At 41.4% G+C, this 20,184-nt stretch overlaps 3 protein-coding genes across 4 annotated transcripts; 1 reads left to right on the top strand and 2 right to left on the bottom strand.

The window, feature by feature from the left end:
- Positions 1-304: 304 nt before the first annotated feature.
- LOC133890214 (transcription factor BHLH42-like) lies at positions 305-7,795 on the bottom strand. Its single transcript, XM_062330663.1, has 10 exons — positions 7,787-7,795; positions 6,918-7,027; positions 6,473-6,796; positions 3,840-3,936; positions 3,465-3,479; positions 3,152-3,208; positions 2,154-2,700; positions 1,302-1,729; positions 573-965; positions 305-470 (listed from the first exon to the last, which is right to left on the bottom strand). Exons 1-10 carry the CDS (start codon positions 7,793-7,795, stop codon positions 393-395), a joined length of 2,058 nt encoding a protein of 685 aa, XP_062186647.1. The 3' UTR covers positions 305-392.
- A 737-nt stretch (positions 7,796-8,532) lies between these two features.
- Positions 8,533-19,500, bottom strand: LOC133890781 (protein phosphatase 2C 70-like). Of its 2 annotated transcripts, none has more exons than XM_062331336.1 (13): positions 19,210-19,500; positions 17,901-18,090; positions 17,574-17,750; positions 17,296-17,471; positions 16,450-16,608; positions 10,607-10,741; positions 10,483-10,544; positions 10,157-10,292; positions 9,509-9,603; positions 9,215-9,330; positions 8,995-9,124; positions 8,853-8,907; positions 8,533-8,746 (listed from the first exon to the last, which is right to left on the bottom strand). In XM_062331336.1, the coding sequence occupies exons 1-13, from the start codon at positions 19,360-19,362 to the stop codon at positions 8,606-8,608; spliced, it is 1,725 nt and encodes a 574-aa protein (XP_062187320.1). In that variant the 5' UTR covers positions 19,363-19,500; the 3' UTR covers positions 8,533-8,605. The 2 variants fall into 2 exon arrangements, with proteins under 2 accessions (XP_062187320.1, XP_062187319.1); XM_062331335.1 differs by having other exon boundaries at positions 10,607-10,747; positions 19,210-19,499.
- LOC133890783 (uncharacterized) lies at positions 12,077-13,462 on the top strand. Its single transcript, XM_062331337.1, has 2 exons — positions 12,077-12,228; positions 12,321-13,462. Exon 2 carries the CDS (start codon positions 12,405-12,407, stop codon positions 13,410-13,412), a length of 1,008 nt encoding a protein of 335 aa, XP_062187321.1. The 5' UTR covers positions 12,077-12,228; positions 12,321-12,404; the 3' UTR covers positions 13,413-13,462.
- Positions 19,501-20,184: the final 684 nt, after the last annotated feature.

Raw genomic sequence — 20,184 nt, 5'->3', positions numbered from 1 at the left:
GTCCAAAACTTCCGTGCCTTGTGCAAATCGTTCTTAATCGGACGTCAACCCAGTACAGCAAGTGGCGGGGCTCTTCCTCACCACATTGGGCAAGTATGCCCTCGATGATCATATCCTTCATGCCGGCGACCCTGCCGATGACCCCGATTGGATGCACATGGATTGTACCATGCGCTCGTGGATGTATGCCACCATCAGCACCGAGCTCCTCAACTTATGCCTAAATAAAGGATATGCATATACATGCATCCTCATATGTCTAACAGATAATGCTTACTTCATTTGTTCTTCGAAGATTGCTAGCACAGGTTCTATTTTACTTTTGACAATCATCCTCCAGGTGTATAATAACTACAAGGTGATCACTAGTAAATATAGTTTTTGTTACATATTCAATCTGACGAGAGGATTAGATGGATCGCTCTCTTCACCTCAGTGATGCTGCTCCTCCTCCCATGCACCTCCTTCACCTGCAGTTGACAACCCAATGACACTTCAGAGTTCACAGAAACTGCAATGAACAGAACCGTATTCAAATGTACGCGCATTGTTCATGATGTTACAGTTCTTGCCTTTGCGCGCAATTCTGCTAGCAGCACACCGCCGGCCGACGAGGCCTGGACGGCGGTGACATCCAGCCGGAGTTCCCGATGCAGCGCCTGCATGACCCGGAGCAGGAGGCCGTCCCTGTGCGGGCACCTCAGCTCCAGCAGCGCGTCGCTCTCGATGATGGACACCTGCACCTCCGTGCCCGCCGCCGCGGGCATCCTGGTGCTGCTGCCGCTCGCCTCCGTAGCTCTCTTCCCTTTGCTTGTGCTGTGGCGTCTCCTCTCGTGTGACGTTGCCGGAGGCTGCGTCATCACGTTGCCGTCGATCTGCCGGGATCGTGACTCGAGGTCCTGGATGCGTCTCCGCAGCTGCTTCACGTACTCGATCGTGTCGCCCAGGATCGAGGCCCTGTCCATCTGCCGACAGAATCAGATTGTTTCTGTCAGTAAATGACTGCATGTCAGTAAACCTGTTATAAGGATGCATTTGACAACATGTTAGCATTGTACATTTCACTCTTGAAACGGTGCAGTTCATGACAGAAGGTTAACATATTTTTTTTCAAAAAGTTTTTCATTAAAATGGAGATCGACCATGTGAAACTTTCTAAAGATATACCCATGAAAAAGATTAACTGAACTTATTATGTCAACTTTTCATTGCTAGTCTCATCAACCATTTCTCTTTGGAGGCTTGTTCTGGACTCATATGAGCACACAACTGAATCTGTTATTCGTTTTTCAGATACACACCTTTGTCACGAACGGCACCAAGGACCGCAGGATGATGAACCTCTCGTTGAGCTTCTCCCTCCTCCTCCGCTCCTTCAGAACATGGCTGGCACTCATCTCTGCCTGGACTTGTCCTCTCCGTGACCGACTCGCACCTTCGCCGTCCCTGGGCTCGGGTGACTGGGCATCTCCCCTGCACCTGCGGTGACTGCTAGGAACATTGAACAGGATGCTCTTCAGCATTCTCTGTGGAGTGCCTTTTGGGTTCAGTATGTTCTGAAGATCATCAGTTCCTTTTGTGTTCCATCTTGAGAATGATGAATTGTTGGAGACTGCCAGGTAGGTCTTAACGTTTGAGGCTGTTCGTCGACACACATTGTGCCGTAGGATTGTCAGGACTGTTTCTGCATAGTGCGCATTTTCGGGTGGTATTGCTTGATCTTCTGCTCCTGGGATGAAGGAAAAAAAAGATGAAGAAATTCAGGACAACTGTATATGCTCTTTTGTTTCTTTTTGATTGGCAATACATCACTCCTAATTTAAAGAACCTTGCAAAAATGAAAAACAAGCAAACAGGTCGCAATGGTCACAATAAAAATTAAACACTTTATTGTTGGATCCAAAAATAATTTTGAAGTATATGTGAACTTTAAAAAAACAAATTGGCATTCACCTTTATTTACAATGTTCACCTCCTTAACTTTTTTCAATTAATTACTACTTCTTAAGTTTTATTCAAGTAGTAAACCATCAAATAAACCAGAATTTCATATGCTATGTCAAGAAGGGTGTCAATTGTGATCATTTCAAGAAGGCTAATCCCTATGGGAAATATAGAAAAGAAGAAAACTCATAGTGAGACTACCAAAATACCTGACGGTTGTAGGTAGCCACAGCATAGGTCTTCGTAGAGTAGATGCCACTGACCAGGTTCATCTTGCCCTTGCGGACTGGACTGGGCATTACTGTTCTGGCAAACCATTAGCATTTCGGTCCCTTCATCCATGTTGTAATTTGAGCAACCATCTCTTACCCTTTCGGGCATCTCAACCTGCATCAGTTCACTGCTCCCTGCATTGGGTGTAGCCTGCTCATTGTTCATCTTGTTCAGTCGTGCACGCTGGCATGAATCCTTCGCAGTGTTGATCTCTGAACCTAATGCGCACTCTGTATCAATTTCGTCGCCGTCGTCGTCTTCTTCCATTTCATTGTGCTCGTCTCCTGGATTTAAATTATTTGGCTGCACATTTGTGTCACCAATGTAGTTTTCCCTTTTAGTCTGGAATGGCTGATGATCAATGTGTGTGACTGGGTTGGAAGTTGAATGCCCTGAGAGGGTAGGCATCATTTGGATGCCATGTACATGTTGATCCATGAAGATGCTCCTAGCATACTGAATAAAATCAAAGTCTTGTTCTACCTGAAATATGTTCATACGTTAGTTCCATACTATTGTTCTCCCAACTTATCCTCACCCACAGTTTTTTTACCAGTAAATAAAATTTACGAGAGGTTACTGGTAAACATAATATACCAGACAAAATCAAATAAATTTAAACACAATTCAAATAAAATTCAAACAAAATACCGGTAAACATGGAGAAAAATTTCTACCAGGGTCCACCAGTAAATCGGATGTACCAGGCCAAATTTTTTTCCCTGATCCTCACAGTGTTAGGTTGATTAATTAATTTCATCATTGAAAAAACATAGTTGAATCTCTTCTTGCTCAGTTTGCAAAAAGTTAACACCTAATAGTACTCATTTCTTCAATCCATAATTAACTAGCTAAAAAGTATGTATAATATTGTTTATTTGGACTGATCTGACACATAGTAATTAAATTGTGAGACAATAAATCATATACTCGCCTTCTCTGTGGTTCCGATTTCCAGGACACCATCGACAACTGGAATACATGCGACTGTCTGCATTATCATTGAAGTCAATGCACGGACATTAGTTGGAGTTCAGAAGCCTGGGATTCAATATTTAGCGGAAGTAAAGTAACTATGTGCTTATGATTACTGAATGTTGGCAAACAGAATTATTAGAAGATAAAAGGAAATTCAGTGCTATTTTGAAATTCTGAGATGATGGCACAAAAAGTAATCGAAGTACAATGTTGAATAGTGAATCAATGATCATGCTCATTCAGGAATAAGTAGTTTCAGAGGCAAATACCTGGATGCCTGCACTCTGCCATGCATACGTTGCCACCAAAATTTGTTACGCTCCACGTGAAAAGAGTAACAACAAGGAGAGTTAGTTTTCTCTGTGATCAGGGAAAGAACGGAAACAAGACTTTTTTATCCGATTGAGCTTCTCATGCATGCTCATTTCGTGAAAGCCATTTTTCAGGAAAGTGATGGTTTTCAGAATATCAACTCCAATCATTTCTTTGTAATTCGCTGCTACATGTAAAGAGTTTTGTTTTTCAAATTTAGTCTTTTTTTTTTCTTATCTATGCTCGATGATGCTCTGCAGTTTTCACACACTGCAATCAACTAATACTTTAAAGCAAAATAAGCACCCAAAAAAAAAGAAGTGATGGCGTACCTTGGCAAGAATCGCTCTCGAAAACACTTTGCTATCAACTTCGTTTGCTCCACTGAGCCATACATGCCTTCTCCATGCAAATGCCTCCCCAGGCAACCTGAAAAGTTAAAGCAGGGCACATGTACTAGTCCTATATGAAAGCTATCGTGATGGCATGCGAAAAAACATATCTCTTTGTATATATATATATATATATATATATATACACACACTAGTCTGTACTCCCGGGATTACATACTCCCTACTATGATATACTACATAAATAAATTGGATATACTCCTTTATCATTATGAGTATACTTACATACTCATTCTAAGATACTCGAATATGAATTACATGAAAAAATTAAAAAGAAATACATCAATTTTAATAGATTTTGATAATACTTTCATATTTGTAAATAAAATATAATATACTCAAAAAAATATGTACAAACCACCTAAAAATATACATACCACTTGAATGATCTTATATACTCACATGCTCCATGTACATACCATTTATTACATGAGATATTCCCTATATTATGAGATACGTATGTGAGAGTGCATACTCCCGGAAGTATTATATATCTATTATGTGCATAGACGCACTGTAGTTCACTGTTGCGTCACCCTACAATTACGATCAGAAAATAGTATAGTTGCGACTCACAAGATAGGTTAGTTACTACAAACATATATGGTCAGAATTGAGTACATTATCTAATCGTAATTATGTATTTTTTGTCATGTGATCGCAACTAGGTCACCTTTGTGCACACCCCCCATTACGATAAAAAGCAGTACAGTTGCTATCGTAACTGACTTTTTTGTTATGCTATCGTAACTCAACTATCTGTGCTGTCATAACTGTGATCGCAACTAGGTCACCTCTGTATACACCCTAGTTACGATCCAAAAAGCAGTATAGTTATTATTGTAACTGACTTTTTTTCATGTGATCGTGACTCAACTATTTGTGCTGTTATAACTGACTATTTTTCTTAATCGTAATTGGGGTGGTGCAGTAGTAAACTACAATGCTTCTCGTAATTGTACACTTTTTATTATGTGATTGTAACTCACCTATATGTGCTGTCATAACTGACTAGTTTTTAATCGTAACTAGAGTAGTGCGAAGGTGGTTGCAGCAACTAAGGGTGGCGCAACGTAGTTCACTGTTGCGCCTAGCCATAGAATAGACTCGTCGTATATATATAATGTGCCTAGACTCAACTCTAGTTACTGTTACACTCTCTTTAGTTATAATCTAAAAAAATTAGAGTTATAATCCACAAAACAGGGATTTACAATCAAACATAAATAAAAAATTGAGTTGTAGTTGCGTTATGGATGAACGTAACTCATAATGAATTTTTTATCTAATGATGTACAATCTAAGGAACAAGATTGTAATTGTAGTACAATCTAAAACGTAACTCGTTAGCTTCTCGTGTTGCAATTATATACTTCTGGATACGTGGTTGTAACTGATCTACCTAGCGGATTATATCTGATAGTTGTTTGAGTTGCAACTGGATGGTGGCGCAACAGTAAATTATAGTGCGTCTATACGTATAATAAACTTGTTGTATATATATATTGATGCATGTTGTCATTTGAACTATTTGTATATCTCTCTATATTTGTCATTTAACACTTTATTGATGCATGTTGGCATAATCTATGATTCTGAAAAAAATGTAAAGAAGGATCGAGCTCGAATAATTTGTTAGGGAGAAAAAAAAATTGGAACTTTTATCTTAGGTGGGAAAAACACCTATTTAGTATCCCCTGATAATATTGGAAAAAATAAAGACCTATTTAGATGCATGAATAAAAAGAACTGCAGCTATTACATTCTCAATATTCGTCATCCAGGAACTAGAAAGCCTGTTAATATAAGAGAAAATCCATGGTTTGCCATCGAATAAGTGTCAAATGCCTGATTTGCCGTCAAATAAGTCCTCTTCCCTTCCATGCCATCACCGCCCGTTACACTCCATTACCATGAACTTGAGACGTGTGTGCATGAGAACATTCATGTGTATTTTGCTATCTAGAGATCTTAGATGGGCATGTAATGTGAACTAATGTGGGCATGAATGTGGCCATGGACGACGCTTAATCATGAGACAGAAAAATGTTTTCTGTATACATATGCACAATTTTCACACTGTGTTGTTGGAACTGTATGACACACTTTTGAGAGGGTGAATCATAGCCTTTTGGAAAAAAGGAAAAAAATGATGTGACAGATACTACAATCAATAATCTCACTGTCGCAAAGAAAGGCGACTGTTTTTTGTCCTCCCAAAATATATCATTGGATTCACTTTTTATGTGACAGCGTAAACTTAAAAACAACCTTGATTTATTTTGATGAACTAGGCAGTAGGAGGCTGATTGAAACTACATATCTCAGACCTTTATTTACTAAATAATTACATTATGAATGATTTATCTGATTACGAACATGTATATGTTTTAATCACAAGCATGCGTGCAGGTGTGTTGACGTGAGTGTGCGTCCGACTTATACTCGAAAAAAATCATAAGCATGCAAAATACAAACAAATACATGTCCATTCGTTCATACTGCAAATATGTCTCGTTCAAATTACGTACGCATATTGATTGATACATACGTACCCGACGCCGGGAGGGAAGCAGTAGGAGGCGCACATGAGGAAGAACCACTCCGTCTCCGTCAGGTCCTCCGGCGCCAGCGCTGCGCTCGGCCGCCTCGCTGCCGCCGCCGGCTGCGGACCATGGTGGACATCCCCGCTGCCCGCTCCTCCAACAGCAACACCGGCGGCGGCCTCCCCCACCAGCGAGTCGTACAACTCCCGCAGCTGCCGGCTGCGGCGGCGCGCCGCCTTGCCCGTCTCCTCCTCCTCCTCCTCCCCACCCGGTTGCACCGTCTTGCGCGTCTTGATGGCACCGTTGTAGTGCCCCTCCGCCCACACCAGCGCGCTGTGATGAGATCGGCTTGGTCAATATATCGCGAGAGCTTGAAGTGATTAAGCACGCACGAAAGGAGGAGAAGAAGATGATGATGAAGCGCCGGCATGGCGGCTTGTGCAGCTTTTGGTACCCTTGATGGGGGCAGAGCTGCCAGACGATGCTGTACGTCCACCGCGTGCTCTGCGCCACCGACTGCAGCGCCTTCTGCGTGGCCTCGCCGCTCACCGCCATGGCATGCGGCTAGCTGGTCACCTCTACGGCTCTACCGGTCGAGGAAGGAGTGAGGGCTCGAGAGTTTGACTGGTGGCTGCAGCTGATCCCAAAGGTACGTGGGGTAGTACGAGGATTTTTTTTAAAAGCCTCTAGTACAAGATATACATGAACCTATTACATCTTACACACGTACCTATTAAAAAGATTCATAAAACTTTAACTCCATAAATAACAAGCACATCGTCCTTCTATTATAATCTAATAGCGCTTAAGACTGTTTAGGAGAATATCTGAGAAAAATCATCCAAATGGATTAGGATGTTACCGTTACTAATGTCTGTCGGTATTCAATGTCATCCCAAACATGTGTACTGTATGGAAGAAGGAAAGGAACCTGCAGTTAGTTGCTTAGGCGGACCGTGAAATAACTATTCTGCCCCCTCTGGGGAAAAAAAAGGGAAATGACCGTTATGCCCTTCTGTATTTCACTATGTTCTTCTTCGCCCACTCTTCTATGTGAGGTGATAAAGGGTGGGATAGGAAGGCCATGGAGAGAGGTGAGAAGAAGACTTGAAAATTTTTCATTCCAAATGGACATTGGCAAAAGCCGAAAGCATGGCCAGATGGTATTTCCGTAGATTTTGGAAATGGGGGATGGCACTGGTCAGTCATGTTTCTTCTTTGCACTAGTTTGTCGCAATTATGGCTTTGTGACAGCACCACCCTTTTTTCCCCTCTTTTGACACCTTTTCAATGATAATATTGGTGAGGAAGATACATGGGTACACTGAACATGGCGCAACATATTTTCTTAAAAAATAATCATTGAACCCTTGCAAAAATTCTTGCATGCAAAGCACATCTACCACGGTACATCCTCCTCTCATGTGCAAGAATGCAAAAAGGCCTCAAAAAGGCAAAAGAGCTCTAACTACTTGCAGTACCTTAATGTCCACAGCTAGTCTTGGGAGCTACAAATTCTGGGGCTGCAGAAAGTAGTAAAAGGGTCAAGACCTGCTTCCCTCCTCATCCTTTCAAGACTGGGGAAAAGAGGATGTCAGAGGTGCACACTAGATTGCCCTTGGCAGGTTCCACAGAGTTCCATTTCTGTCAGGCAGGCAATTGGTGTCTTCTGAGGCACAGCTTGTGCACAAACTGAAACCATGCAGATAATTACTACCATAAAAAAAATGCAGTGTGCCTGCTTTGCAAGTTGGCTGCTGGGTGGTTGAAAAATCACAGCAGTTTTCATTTGGCTGCATGTTGTTGTTGGCCTAGCCAGTAGATTCTACAGCATGGTAAAAGTCATGTGATAACATGCAGCTCAACAAGCTGTGTGTTCCTTGTTATAGTTCAGGTCACCTAATCCAGTGATCAGAAAGTGTTGCAGCTTTCTGTGTAGCAAGTATAGACTCTAGAAGCACCAGATTACACACCATGTACTTTGCTCCGATAACAATTCACAGATGATCAGTTCAGTTGATGCGAATATCACCCCAGTAAAAACCAGAGAAACCAATAGTGACGCAAAATTTGGAGCTATAAGCCACCAGGCAGATGATTCTTAGAACAAGCTGTCTCAAAACGGACAAATCATTTGGCAATTCAAGGATCTGTTCTCAAGATGTCAAAATCTACAAATATTACGGATGTGTTGTCCTTGGTTCGCAAATTCCTAGCTTCGCTTAAGACACGATTGGCTACTTTATCTGCCGAAGTGTTGTCACCAGTGTTCCTCTCGTTTCCCTGAAAAATGTGGAGGAAAGAACAGCGTAAGACTACAGACTAACAAGACAGGCCATCGCGGCTGCAGAACAATGCCAGCTAAAAACACAAGAAACAGATCTGTCACCTCCACAACAAGCTGTACTGCCCTTTTAGTACTAATGACGTCCCAGAGCCCATCACTGCATACATACAAACAACCTTGCTGGTCAGAATGGTTGCATTATATCAGTAGCGTTACCTTGCTACACATTGAGAGAACATGTTACCTAGCAATAACGGCAAAACCTGTGCATGATTTGGTGATATGAATAGCTTCACTCACATATGGTTCTGAGCTGAACCGTGAGTCTTGCTCTTTTAGAAATTTATCTCCGAACATCCTGGCAAGATTTAGTCCTGTAGAAACAATAATGAACATTTATTTGGCTTTCACCATACATGGTAAAAAAAAGGACTTGCACTGGAAAAGGGGCAAAAATATCATACCACTAAGACGAACTTCACCATCTTTCAGGGGCTTCCCAGTTCTGGCGATCCTAGCTCTTTCGGTTGTACTAGCTACCCGATGATCTTCAGTCATATCAATCATCTTTCCATTGATACTGAAAAAAAAAATATAGGTCATTATGGGGCTCAGAAACATCCTAGTAACAATGCTCTGATTCTACACCATATTGGAAGTTAAGAGAAAAACTAATATACTAGCTGCCAGCTTATATTAAATAGAAGAAAATCTCTTAATAACTTCAGAAAAATAAAATGAACCAGGAATTCTGTTACCTCATTACACAAGCTGAATCACCAAGATTAGCACACTGGGCGAAATAATCTTTATTCTGATCAAACCAAATAAGAAGGGCAGTCGCTGTACATCCCTGAGAAGGGACAGATAAAAATCATAAGCCATCGCAGTTTGTATCATCAAGGTAATTAAAGGGAAGAGCATATAACTACTACTCAGCAAAATAATATAAATGATGTAAGGCCTATAAGAGGCGACAGACTAGACTACAGAATTCAGCAAACAACCTAAAAATCTATATCCTAGAGATGAATTCAGCAACAAGAGTTAGCAACCAAACAAACTGCTTCAATTTGGGAGCAAAACTACCTAAAAATCAGTATCCAAGAGATGGGATCAGCAGCACAATTAGCAACCAGAAAAACTGACATGAATCATGGTCTAAATTCTTAACATCACTACCCCGGTTAGTTTCTTGATTATGCTGCTGTAACAAACATGGAAATGCTTAGCTTATATTAAATCAAACAGGATGGTTCAAAAACACTAAACATCACTACCTTGCAAACACAAAAACCAATCTTTCACCAAATATTACATTCACTAAACTAATAGGCAAATGAATCTAAACCAAAACCTAGTTTGACAATAGCATCTGACAAAAAATGACTAGAGAAAATGTGAACCTCATACTGATGATCGATTGCGGCTTCTGTCAAAGTAAAAGCATATCTAAGAACATCTGAAGCATCAGAACTTGATAGCACTCGTTCTTTTGTTTCCGGATGAGATAAAATGTTTGCCACATTTTCTGGAAGAATCCTACAAATCAAAAGGTAAAACAGCAGTTTTGCATGGCGAGATTAAATATTGAAAATCAGAATCCAAATAAAAGAGCAGGTTCCATTAGAATTAACTAGTACAAGAATCCCCGTATGCTAGGACAAGAATCCCCGTATGCTAGGATGGTACATGGGATGCATAATCATGCAAATGAGCACAAATGACTAACTTGCTGACAGCTTTGGCAGCTCCATCCCCACCATGTCCATCGAAAATTCCAAAGAGCCCAAACTGCAACACAATCAAGTATAAAAAAAAAGGAACAAGACTGTCAGAACTAACAAATTACCAACCTGTTCAACATCCTGCAGAGGGCACTGGCAAAAGCTGATGTCCTCCATTGGAAGTTTCTTTCCACTTCTACGGGCTACCATTGGGTCGGATGCCATACCCACACCAGCAGGAACTCGTTGATTTTGCAGTGAAATCTGAACCTTCGGAGAGGTAGCAAAGCAATTCAGGTAATGAAATAGAGATATGAAAAATCTTATCAGAGAACTAAGTGTACAAATATTGCTATGACGTTCCAAATATACTGCATAGTTACAAGCACCAATAAAACTTGAGGAACCAATAAAATGTGAACAATTCAACTTAAGAATTGAGACTAGATGAACAGAAGATATTGGACATTATGATGGTTGGAGTATTGCAACAAAAACTCAATACGGAAAAGTAGGAAATCGAAGAAAGCACCCATTCAAACAATGATATCCAAGAGTAAAAAAGATCATACAGAAATATGCAGATTTCTACCGTACCGAAAATACCATACCAAAATTACCAAACCGTACCAGTCAACTTGGTTTGTTTTTCTTGAATGCACAGGAGAGATGCGTGTCATTTCACCAAAGAAAAAGAAAATAGTAACAAAATACAAAGAGCACAGTACAAAAACACCACTCAACCCACACCCACATGAGGAAAGTGGTATTTGGTATTTGGGATGGTGTTTAAAAAAAGTGGAATTTTAGTTACTCGGTTTTTCCGGATAAACCAACTGAAAAACAAAACTACCAAACACTGGGTCATCCCTCAGCTCGTAGCCCATCCGATGGGCTTCAGCCCACCCCAAAAATGCAACCGCTCTGATCCCCATTATATCCTTCTCATTTGGTGCGCAGAGGCGTGGGAGCAGCCGCGGCCGGCGCACGGGTGCGGGAGAGCTGCGGCTGGTGCACGGGCGCACGGGCGGGTCAGCAGCCGCGGCCGGCGCACGGGCGCAGGGGCGCGGGAGAACCTCCACTGGTGCGTTCGGGCGAACAGTCCAGGCGCACGGTTGAAGGCTTGAAGCTCCACTGGCGCAGGCGCACGGTTGAACTCCACTGGTGCGTTCTCCTCCTTCTTCCCCTCCCATTTTCCCCCTCCCGATTGTCTTAGGCGCTTAGCAGTTAGCACTTAGCAGTAACTGCCGACATGCTGTGGCTCAGTGGCTCTGTTTCAGTGTTATCACCGATTCATCGTAATGGCGATCGAAGGTTCAAGTAGTAATGCTGCTGGTGGTGCTTCTGCAACATCGACAGATATTAGAGCTCCATTGTGGGATCATGTCCACATTTTAGAGAGACCTAGAGCAGGGGGGGCAATACTAGATGGAAGTGCAAGTATTGTCCATATGAAGGATTCAGTAGCTACACTCGAGTTGAAGCTCACTTGCTGCAGAAGAAGGGAAAGGGAGTGGGTATATGTCCGAAGGTGTCAATAGATTTGCTTAGCCAAATGAGGAGAGATGTTCAAAGGTGCAAAGAATTAGTAGAAATGTCAAGACAGAGAACTGTGTCTTTGCCTACTACGGGTTCTTCATATGGTGGCAGCACGAACAAGAGAGGACCTGCAAGTGCATTAGAAAAATCTTGGGCAATAGAGGACCGTAAGCACTTGGATGCTCTAATTGCTAGATCATTCTATTCTGGAGGTATTCATTTTCATTGCATTACACTAATTTGCAATTTTAAGTTTTCTTTACTTGTACAGTTGTGCTAATTCTGTTTTTTAATTGATTTGCAGGGATATCTTTCAATTTTGCAAGAAATCCATATTTTCAACAAGCAATTTCCTTTGCTTGTAACCGCAACTTGGCGGGTTATAAAAATGCCTAGGTACAACAAGCTTAGAACTTCGCTTCTGAAGCAAGAAAGAGGTCACATTGAGATGCTATTGCAGAGTTCAAAGAGCACATGGCAGGAGAAGGGAGTGACAATTTGTGCTGATGGATGGTCAGATCCGCAGAGGCGACTACTCATCAACTTTGTTGCTGTTTCTGAGAAGACACCTATGTTCTTGAGGGCTGATAATTGTGAAGGGCAAGTGAAGACAAAAGAATACATTGCTGAGAAGCTGAAGTCTGTTATTGAAGAAGTGGGTCGTCAAAATGTGGTACAAATCATCACAGACAATGCTGCAAATTGCAAAGGTGCGGGTCTTCTTATTGAAGCTGAATATGAGAATATATTCTGGACACCATGTGTTGTGCATACTCTCAATCTTGCTTTGAAAAGTATTTGTGCGCCAAAACTCCCAAAGAATGAAGAGGAGGAATTTGTTTGGAAACAACTTGAATTTATACATGTTATTAGAAGTGAAGCCCAAATCATCAAGAATTTTATAATGAACCATGGCATGCGGCTTTCTATGTTCAATGAGTTTAGCCATTTGAAGCTACTAGCTATTGCTGAAACACGATTTGCATCAGTTGTGTGTATGTTGAAACGGATGGTGGAGGTAAAAATACCTCTTAAGCAAATGGTAATTAGTGAAGCATGGGACATTTACAAAGATGATGCCCAAACAACAGCTCTAGTCCATGACAAGGTATTGAGTGAGGTTTGGTGGAGGAATGTGGAGTATATACTTAAGATTACTACTCCTATCTATGAGATGATACGTGTGGCGGACACTAACACACCATATCTTCACTTGATTTATGAGATGTGGGATTCTATGATTGAGAAAGTGAAGAAAGAGATATATCAATGGGAAGGAAAGCAACCAGATGAGGAGTCGGACTTGTACTTGGTTATTCATAAGATATTAGTTGATAGGTGGACAAAAGGCAATAATCCACTTCATTGTATGGCTCATTCACTCAACCCAAGGTAATAATCAATACTTGCTATCTTGCTTATGTTTATAGCTCGATTGCTAATTCACTTGCCTATGTTTATATTGTAGATATTATAGCCAAGAGTGGCTACATGGAGGTGTTGGCCGTGTACCTCCACACAAGGACAAAGAGGTATCAAAAATGAGGATGACATGCTTCAAGAAGTACTTCCGCATACCAACAAAATTGTCTCAAGTGACAGAAGAATACGCAAGGTTCTCTAGTTGTTCCAAAGAATTCAATGATCCTGACTCCCTCCATGATAGATGGTTTGTTTCTCCCATGACTTAGTGGACAAATCATGGACAGTTTGTTCCTTTATTGATGAATTTGGTCATCAAATTGGTTAGCCAACCAGCCTCATCTTCCTGCTGTGAGAGAAATTGGAGTACATATAGCTTCATTCACAGTGTCAAAAGAAATGCCCTAACTCCAGAGCGTGCTGAAGATTTGGTCTATGTGCACTCAAATTTGAGACATCTCTCAAGAAGGACTAATGATTACAAGAAAGGAGAATCAAGGATGTGGGATGTCGGAGGAGATTCTTTTGAATCTCTAAGTGGTTTAGGAATTCTTGAAGTGGCTAACCTTTCTCTTGATGAGCCTGAATTGCAAGCCGTGTCTTTTGGAGATGTGGAGGCTGATATTTAGGAAAATGAAGCTGAAGCAAATCCTGAACAAACCTAGTTGGATGAACTTGCAAGCTACTATCCTACCTATTATGTTATGTAATAAAACTTAAGTAGAACCTGCTATCTGCTATGTTGAACTTCTATGTTTTATTGTGTGAGCTACTATCTACTGAACTTTCCAATTTGCTATTCGTGAGATTGTGTTTCTTATATGTTCTTATGTGTTATTCGGCTGGAAGTAACTTCTTAAGGGTGATGACCCAAATAGCAGCTACTTATTTTTAATAAAATATTATTGAAACGTATCCGCGTATCGGGATTTCCGGAAAAAAGACGTATCCGCATATCGGTATCGGTCCGATACCGATACACGTATCCGTATCCGTGTAACATAGTCAGTGCATGGCTGCAAGCTGCGTTATTGTGGCCTTGGGGCTGGCTTGGTGAGTTAGCGGCTTCCACTTGCAGGTTGCATGTGCACAGATATTTCGCAAATTCATGTTATGTCTTGATGACTCATCATGTCAATCTCAATTCACGTCAACTTTGGTACAAATGGTATATACTGATCCCATACCGAAATAAATTGGTATATACTGATACCATATTGTACAATAAATTACACCATATTTACTGGACAAATAATACTGTATTTACCCCACCGAAAAAACCAAAAATGCCAAACGAACAGCTTTAAGCATATGGGCTGAAAACAGAAGAGCACACCCACAGAATCAATCAGAGAAAATTCCCTGTATGCCATTAAAAAATTTCAAAATCTCCGATGTACCACTGAAAAAGTTGTCCCTTATGTGCCATTACTTCAAATTTTTCTTCCCCTATATGCCACTTCCGTCAACTCTGTTGTCTCAAACTGCCGTTAGATTTTGTGAAAAAGGCAATTTTGCCCTTGCTTACAAGTGGGCTCATCTCTCATTCATTTTGAACTGCCCTCTCTCTCTTCAGTCTTCACACTGTTCCTCAGTCTTTCTCAGTGGTGCCGGGCGAGGATGAGGACCAGCAACAAGCGGCCTGGAAAGAGGATGGCGGTGTCGGGTGGGATGAAATGCCGTTCCAAAACTATCTGGTACACTCCCCTTCTGCAGCATCGGAGCAATGGATCCAACTCCAATCAAGCAAGGAAGGCGGAGAGGGAGGGACCGGCCTCGGGGCGGAGGGTTGGAGCGACCTTGCACTGGTCGTTTTCTTCATCGCCAAGCGCCACAGTATGAGCAGCTTTCTCCCTTATGAGCCACACTTGTTTTTTTTTTCTGTTTTGGATTGGTTAGTTCGACTGAGCCCTAGCTTGGATGTGATTGGTATGATTTTGCGATTGGATTGGTTTGCTCAAAGGTTGTCCAGTTCTTGATTCGTACGCGCACAAGCAGAACACAAGGAGCTAGTTCCTGCACCCGGCACCGTCCTGCTTGGCATCAAGCATGCACTCAACAAGCTCCCCGTGCTCTCCCAACTTGCCAACGATTGGGATTCGGGGCCTGCAGCTTCGGCTCCGCCACCTACAACGGCCTTAGCGATGGTGCCGCCCACAGCGATGCCGACCACCAGCAGCTTGAGGACGGCCAGATCTGTGCGTTGAGGATGCGCAGGACCGCAGCACTGGGCGTGGAGCAGGCTGGAGAGGTGGGTTCTTCTGTCACAGAAGGAGGGGGCGTGCGCCGCCATGGTGGATGGCATCCTTTCCGGTGTCGAGGGGATCAAATCAATGCAGTTTTGATGTGTGTGTGTGTGTGTGTGTGTGTGTGTGTGAGAGAGAGAGAGAGAGAGATGTGAGAGGAAAGAGTAAGAAGAGGGCAAGATAGTCTTTTCTAGCACCAGATAACAATCGTTTCATGGCATACTGACGGCAGTGGCACGTAAGGAAAGAAAAAATTGAAGTGGTGGCATAGAAGGGATCATAAATTTTTGAGTGGCCAATCGAGGATTTTTTTAAAAAAAAAATCGATGGCATACAGGGAATTGTCTCAATCATTAAAAGAAAATATAAATAATTATTTTCTATACAACCAAATCGGAGGTGGATTGCGTTCAGTAGATTTATAATGATTTGTAGGTCATGGGACAGGTATATTTGTATATTCAGTCTGAACTAGGAGTACAAACTTACAATGGCCATCTAAACCTACGACATCAAAGTGTTTCAGATTAAGATCATGAAGATATCATGTATAAGGTTCATAGCATAGATTTGGTATAACCATATGATCAATTCTATAAAACATGTCAGTTTTATCAATTCTCAAAGATTCAGACTACTATAAAACATGCAATGGGAATTCAGTACACTGCATGGTTAAACCACAACAATGAATGGAAGACCCGCAAAATGTTTTACCAAACTTGGAACAAAAACAGATGCTCTGGAAGTATGTCAGGAACTTACAGATAGTTTTGATGATGTCCCTAGAGTTATAATATCACCATGCGCAAGTTCAGCGGGCTCACTCCAATGCCTAGACCCAACATCTGGATGGTGAATTGCCTGGGAGTTCAAGAAAGTTCCGTTCAAGCTGCCCATGTCCACAAGTTCCCATTTCAAAGTCTGCAACATTCCAACATATGAATAATTACTTTTTCGAAGGAAATGGAAGAATCTTACATTTGTGTGCCGCACATAAGTAACCGGAGGAAAGCAAGTGTCTGAAAGACATCAAGCTTAACTACAGATATGGTCAGTTGAACAGAGAGAGCCAAATGCAGCTTTGGTGGCCCTACTCTAGTAAATTAATGACCAAAGCCTAAAATATTTTCATGATTACAACCACGAGAAAAGGTTTTATTCAATATACTTCTGCTCATAAATAAGTACCTAACTATTTAGAAGTGCTGACAAAATATAAGTGTGGGCGTGGCAAACATTCACTGCACTTCTGCAAGGGGGGAGTTTCTACTCAGGATTTTTTTTAAAAAAAGATGAAAAAGTTTTGCATTGAGTTACAGTTGGACAAATTGCTTCTCTAAAAAAAGTGCTGTCATGATATTGGCATTGCAAATGATTATGTTTGAAATAAGTGGCCCTAGCATCTCGATTCCCAACATTAACCATCCATCGACAAAATTAAGTTTGTCAGGTAATAAATTAGGACAAACATACACCAGAATCCTGATGGTCAAATTAGCATTACTTATTCATTTTTTTACAACGAGCTAAAAGTCTGGAGAAACAAACAATCAAGTAGAATTAAGTCAAAGGCACAATAGATACATAAATAGTTCCTGAATAACTTACTCTTGCATTCCAGTTTATCCGAGCATGCTTCCCTGACACTTCAGAGTCCTTTAAAACCAAATCATTTGGGGGAACCCTTCCAAGAGTTATCGGGAGCATAGAAGAGCTAGTTGACTTCCGGGAACAGCTTATGCCATGAGATGGACCAGCTATGACCTCTAAATCTAGGTTGCTTTCTGCACTTCTAACAAAGATTGGATGAAATGGGCATATAAATGCCAACCTTTGCAAGGAATGGACAACTAAAATGTCTAAATCAAGTTTGAAGGATAGCTTACGATATGTATAATCCTTCAGAAAAATGCTGCTGCCATTACGATTATCCTCTCCAGAACCCCTTCTTTTGTGCCTTTTATCAGGTGTTGCCCAATTTGACAGTGTTGTCCGTTTAAGGGTGCTTCCTAATTGGAACTCTTCAGAAGTATCATTTTCAACAATGATTACATGAGTTTCTCCTACAAAATCCATGGTGACTTTCAGTAACTGGAAAATTGACTTTGAAAATCTGTGAGTGTACATATCAGTGCCGAGCAATAAAAAAAAAGAGTTGAATAGAGGTGATTTTCCAACTAGGCTACTAAATATTTGGCTACGATTATGCATACCTTGTGTAGGACAAGATTCAGCGGGATAAATCCTTCCTGAATCAGTAATTGCATGACTTCTGGGCGTAGTGTTACTCCTATTTGTTTGAATCTTCGAAGATTCTCCTGCAGTACTTTCAAGAAAACTACTACTCTGGCAAGAGTGATCATCCCGATTTTCAGAAAGAAGAGGCCTATTTAGATTCTCGTTCTGCAAACAGAGACTGTAAATCATAAGACACCAATAAAAGCATGTCCACACTGCAATTAATGAAAATAAGAGTTTGATACAGATGTGTAGTGAAAGCACCGCAGTATAAAATTGTCTTTCAGTATAACTAGTTTTCATAGTCTAAAGAAAATGTGAAGTTCCATCATCTTGGCAAGCAAGTATGACAAACAGTGGGGGTTTGATCAACCTAGCAGGCTGCAAACCAACGTTGCTAAAGCTTGTGCCCTAGCCTATAGCATTTCTCATAATACTCCTTCACTATTTTCACAATTATACAGCTCGAGGCTCAATGACATAGTTTAGGTGCTAGCACACAAGTGCTGGAGCTGGTGGTATTGACTGCCGAAACAACTTCAGCAAGGATTAAGAAGATCAGCTTAATCCACATGCTGCAGAATTCCATTAAGTGGCATTCCCTAGCTCACAACATCCTAGATATCCTGACCATCTGATGCTTCTAATAGCTTTGTGAGATAAAATTGAGCTGAATAGTTACTTCTTATTAGGCAATAGGTGTTCTTTTCTCAAGTGGGCACTAACATGGTACCCATCGTTCATCATGATTCACCAACTAAAAATACAATAACCGATGAAATACCGCAATCATTGAGCATAAAAATCTAATATCAGTCCTTTCTTTGAAACATCTAGGCAATCTACTGGCCAGATTATTGCACAGAAGCAACAAAGACAACCTAATCAACCTCCACCTTGCTCAACTACTACCATGGAACAAACCAAACAGCCTCGAACCATCAATGCAATAGTTCTCTACAACTATAATCTCTACCCAAGAAACAAGCAAATGGCCAAGAACAACCACCTATCGACCTCAACATGGACAAATCGTCAATGTTCTAACTAAGAAAGGAACAAATCACGTTGGCAAGAACAAGCCCCCCCAGGGCTACGCCCAAATATTCGCCGCTGGCAACGTGGCACCAAGAACCCCCAATCCCCAATCGACCGGCGATCCACGTCTCTGCAATAATCTTCCAAGAAACACCGAGACCACCGATTCGCATCACGAAAAACCGCGCTTTCGCCTCCAGGCGATTCAACAGAACAAGAAGGGGGCAAGAAAGCTCGGATCTTGACCTGGACAGCGACCGGGGCAGGGACCGCCGCGGCGGCCTCGAGCGCGCGGCGCCGCCGCCGCCGCCACCATCGCCGGAAGGCGAAAACGACGAAGACGAGGATGACGAGCGCGGCTATGGCAGCGGCCAGGAGCGCCAGAGGAGGGGCAGCCATGGAAGAGGGGAGGGAACGGGGGAGGCTAAGATGGCTGCATCGCTATCGCCATCGCCATCGCCATTTCTTCGTTGTGCGCGTGCGCTTGTGTTACCCAATTGGCTAATTTGTTGTCCGTGGGTTTCTTAGGGAGGCTATTTTTGGGAGGCACAGCACAGCACATTTTGTGGGTTTTTTTTCTGTTGCCCATGATTGTTGAGCACATCTCATGTCACGCCCACTTTTTCCTTTTTTTTTAAGTTTCTTCCTTTTAAGCTTTAGATTAGTTTCTTCCTCTTATTTTTAGTAAATACCAATACACTCATAATAAAATATAGAGAAAGTTCACGGTATATAAAAATCAAGTAATGTCAAAAAGAGTAGTGGATGTGATTATATCCCTACTCATTTAAGATCAAACCTCTTGTTTGTGTCTCACTAAGGTGAAATTTTTTTTTAGCGATAGATAACATATCTATCGATAGCAAAACGCATTTATTAATCTAAAAGCTCCGTATTATAGACGTTGTGCGAATACATATATGTAGTGATATGAGTATGTACATATGTTTCCATATTATACTGTGATTCTTAATAAAAGAATATCACAAAAGTGTATTATCACTTTCATCGATGGATGGTGTCACGAGTGAGAATTTCTTCTGGTTTTCCTTATAGCCTATATTGTGGCTTCGTGTTTTTTTAATAAAACAATAGCCTATGTAGAGCTATCTCATGCACAAATATAGAGTTCTTTGAACACCTCGCACATTAATCCATTTATATATTTATCATGTATTGCATATTCAATATTTTCGGTACAATATTGCTAAAATAATTAAA

This window comes from Phragmites australis, chromosome 14, assembly GCF_958298935.1.
Source record: "Phragmites australis chromosome 14, lpPhrAust1.1, whole genome shotgun sequence".
Lineage (NCBI taxonomy): Eukaryota > Viridiplantae > Streptophyta > Magnoliopsida > Poales > Poaceae > Phragmites > Phragmites australis.
Note: the sequence above shows the minus strand (reverse complement) of the source record. Positions and strands in the feature narration are given on the sequence as shown.

Bases quoted from the DNA above. Each gene is read 5' to 3' on its own strand.
- LOC133890214 (XM_062330663.1), bottom strand. The intron at 6,797-6,917 runs GTACCAAAAGCT...ATCTCATCACAG, and splicing joins CAGCTCTGCCCCCATCAAGG to CGCGCTGGTGTGGGCGGAGG. The intron at 1,730-2,153 runs GTATTTTGGTAG...CCTTCATCCCAG, and splicing joins TGGCTACCTACAACCGTCAG to GAGCAGAAGATCAAGCAATA.
- LOC133890783 (XM_062331337.1), top strand. From the start codon at position 12,405: ATGCCTAGGTACAACAAGCTTAGAACTTCGCTTCTGAAGCAAGAAAGA.
- LOC133890781 (XM_062331335.1), bottom strand. From the start codon at position 19,362: ATGGCTGCCCCTCCTCTGGCGCTCCTGGCCGCTGCCATAGCCGCGCTC. The intron at 17,751-17,900 runs GTATGCATAATC...TGGATTTTGTAG, and splicing joins TGAATCTTGTCCTACACAAG to GAGAAACTCATGTAATCATT. The intron at 8,747-8,852 runs GTGACAGATCTG...CACATTTTTCAG, and splicing joins CAGTACAGCTTGTTGTGGAG to GGAAACGAGAGGAACACTGG.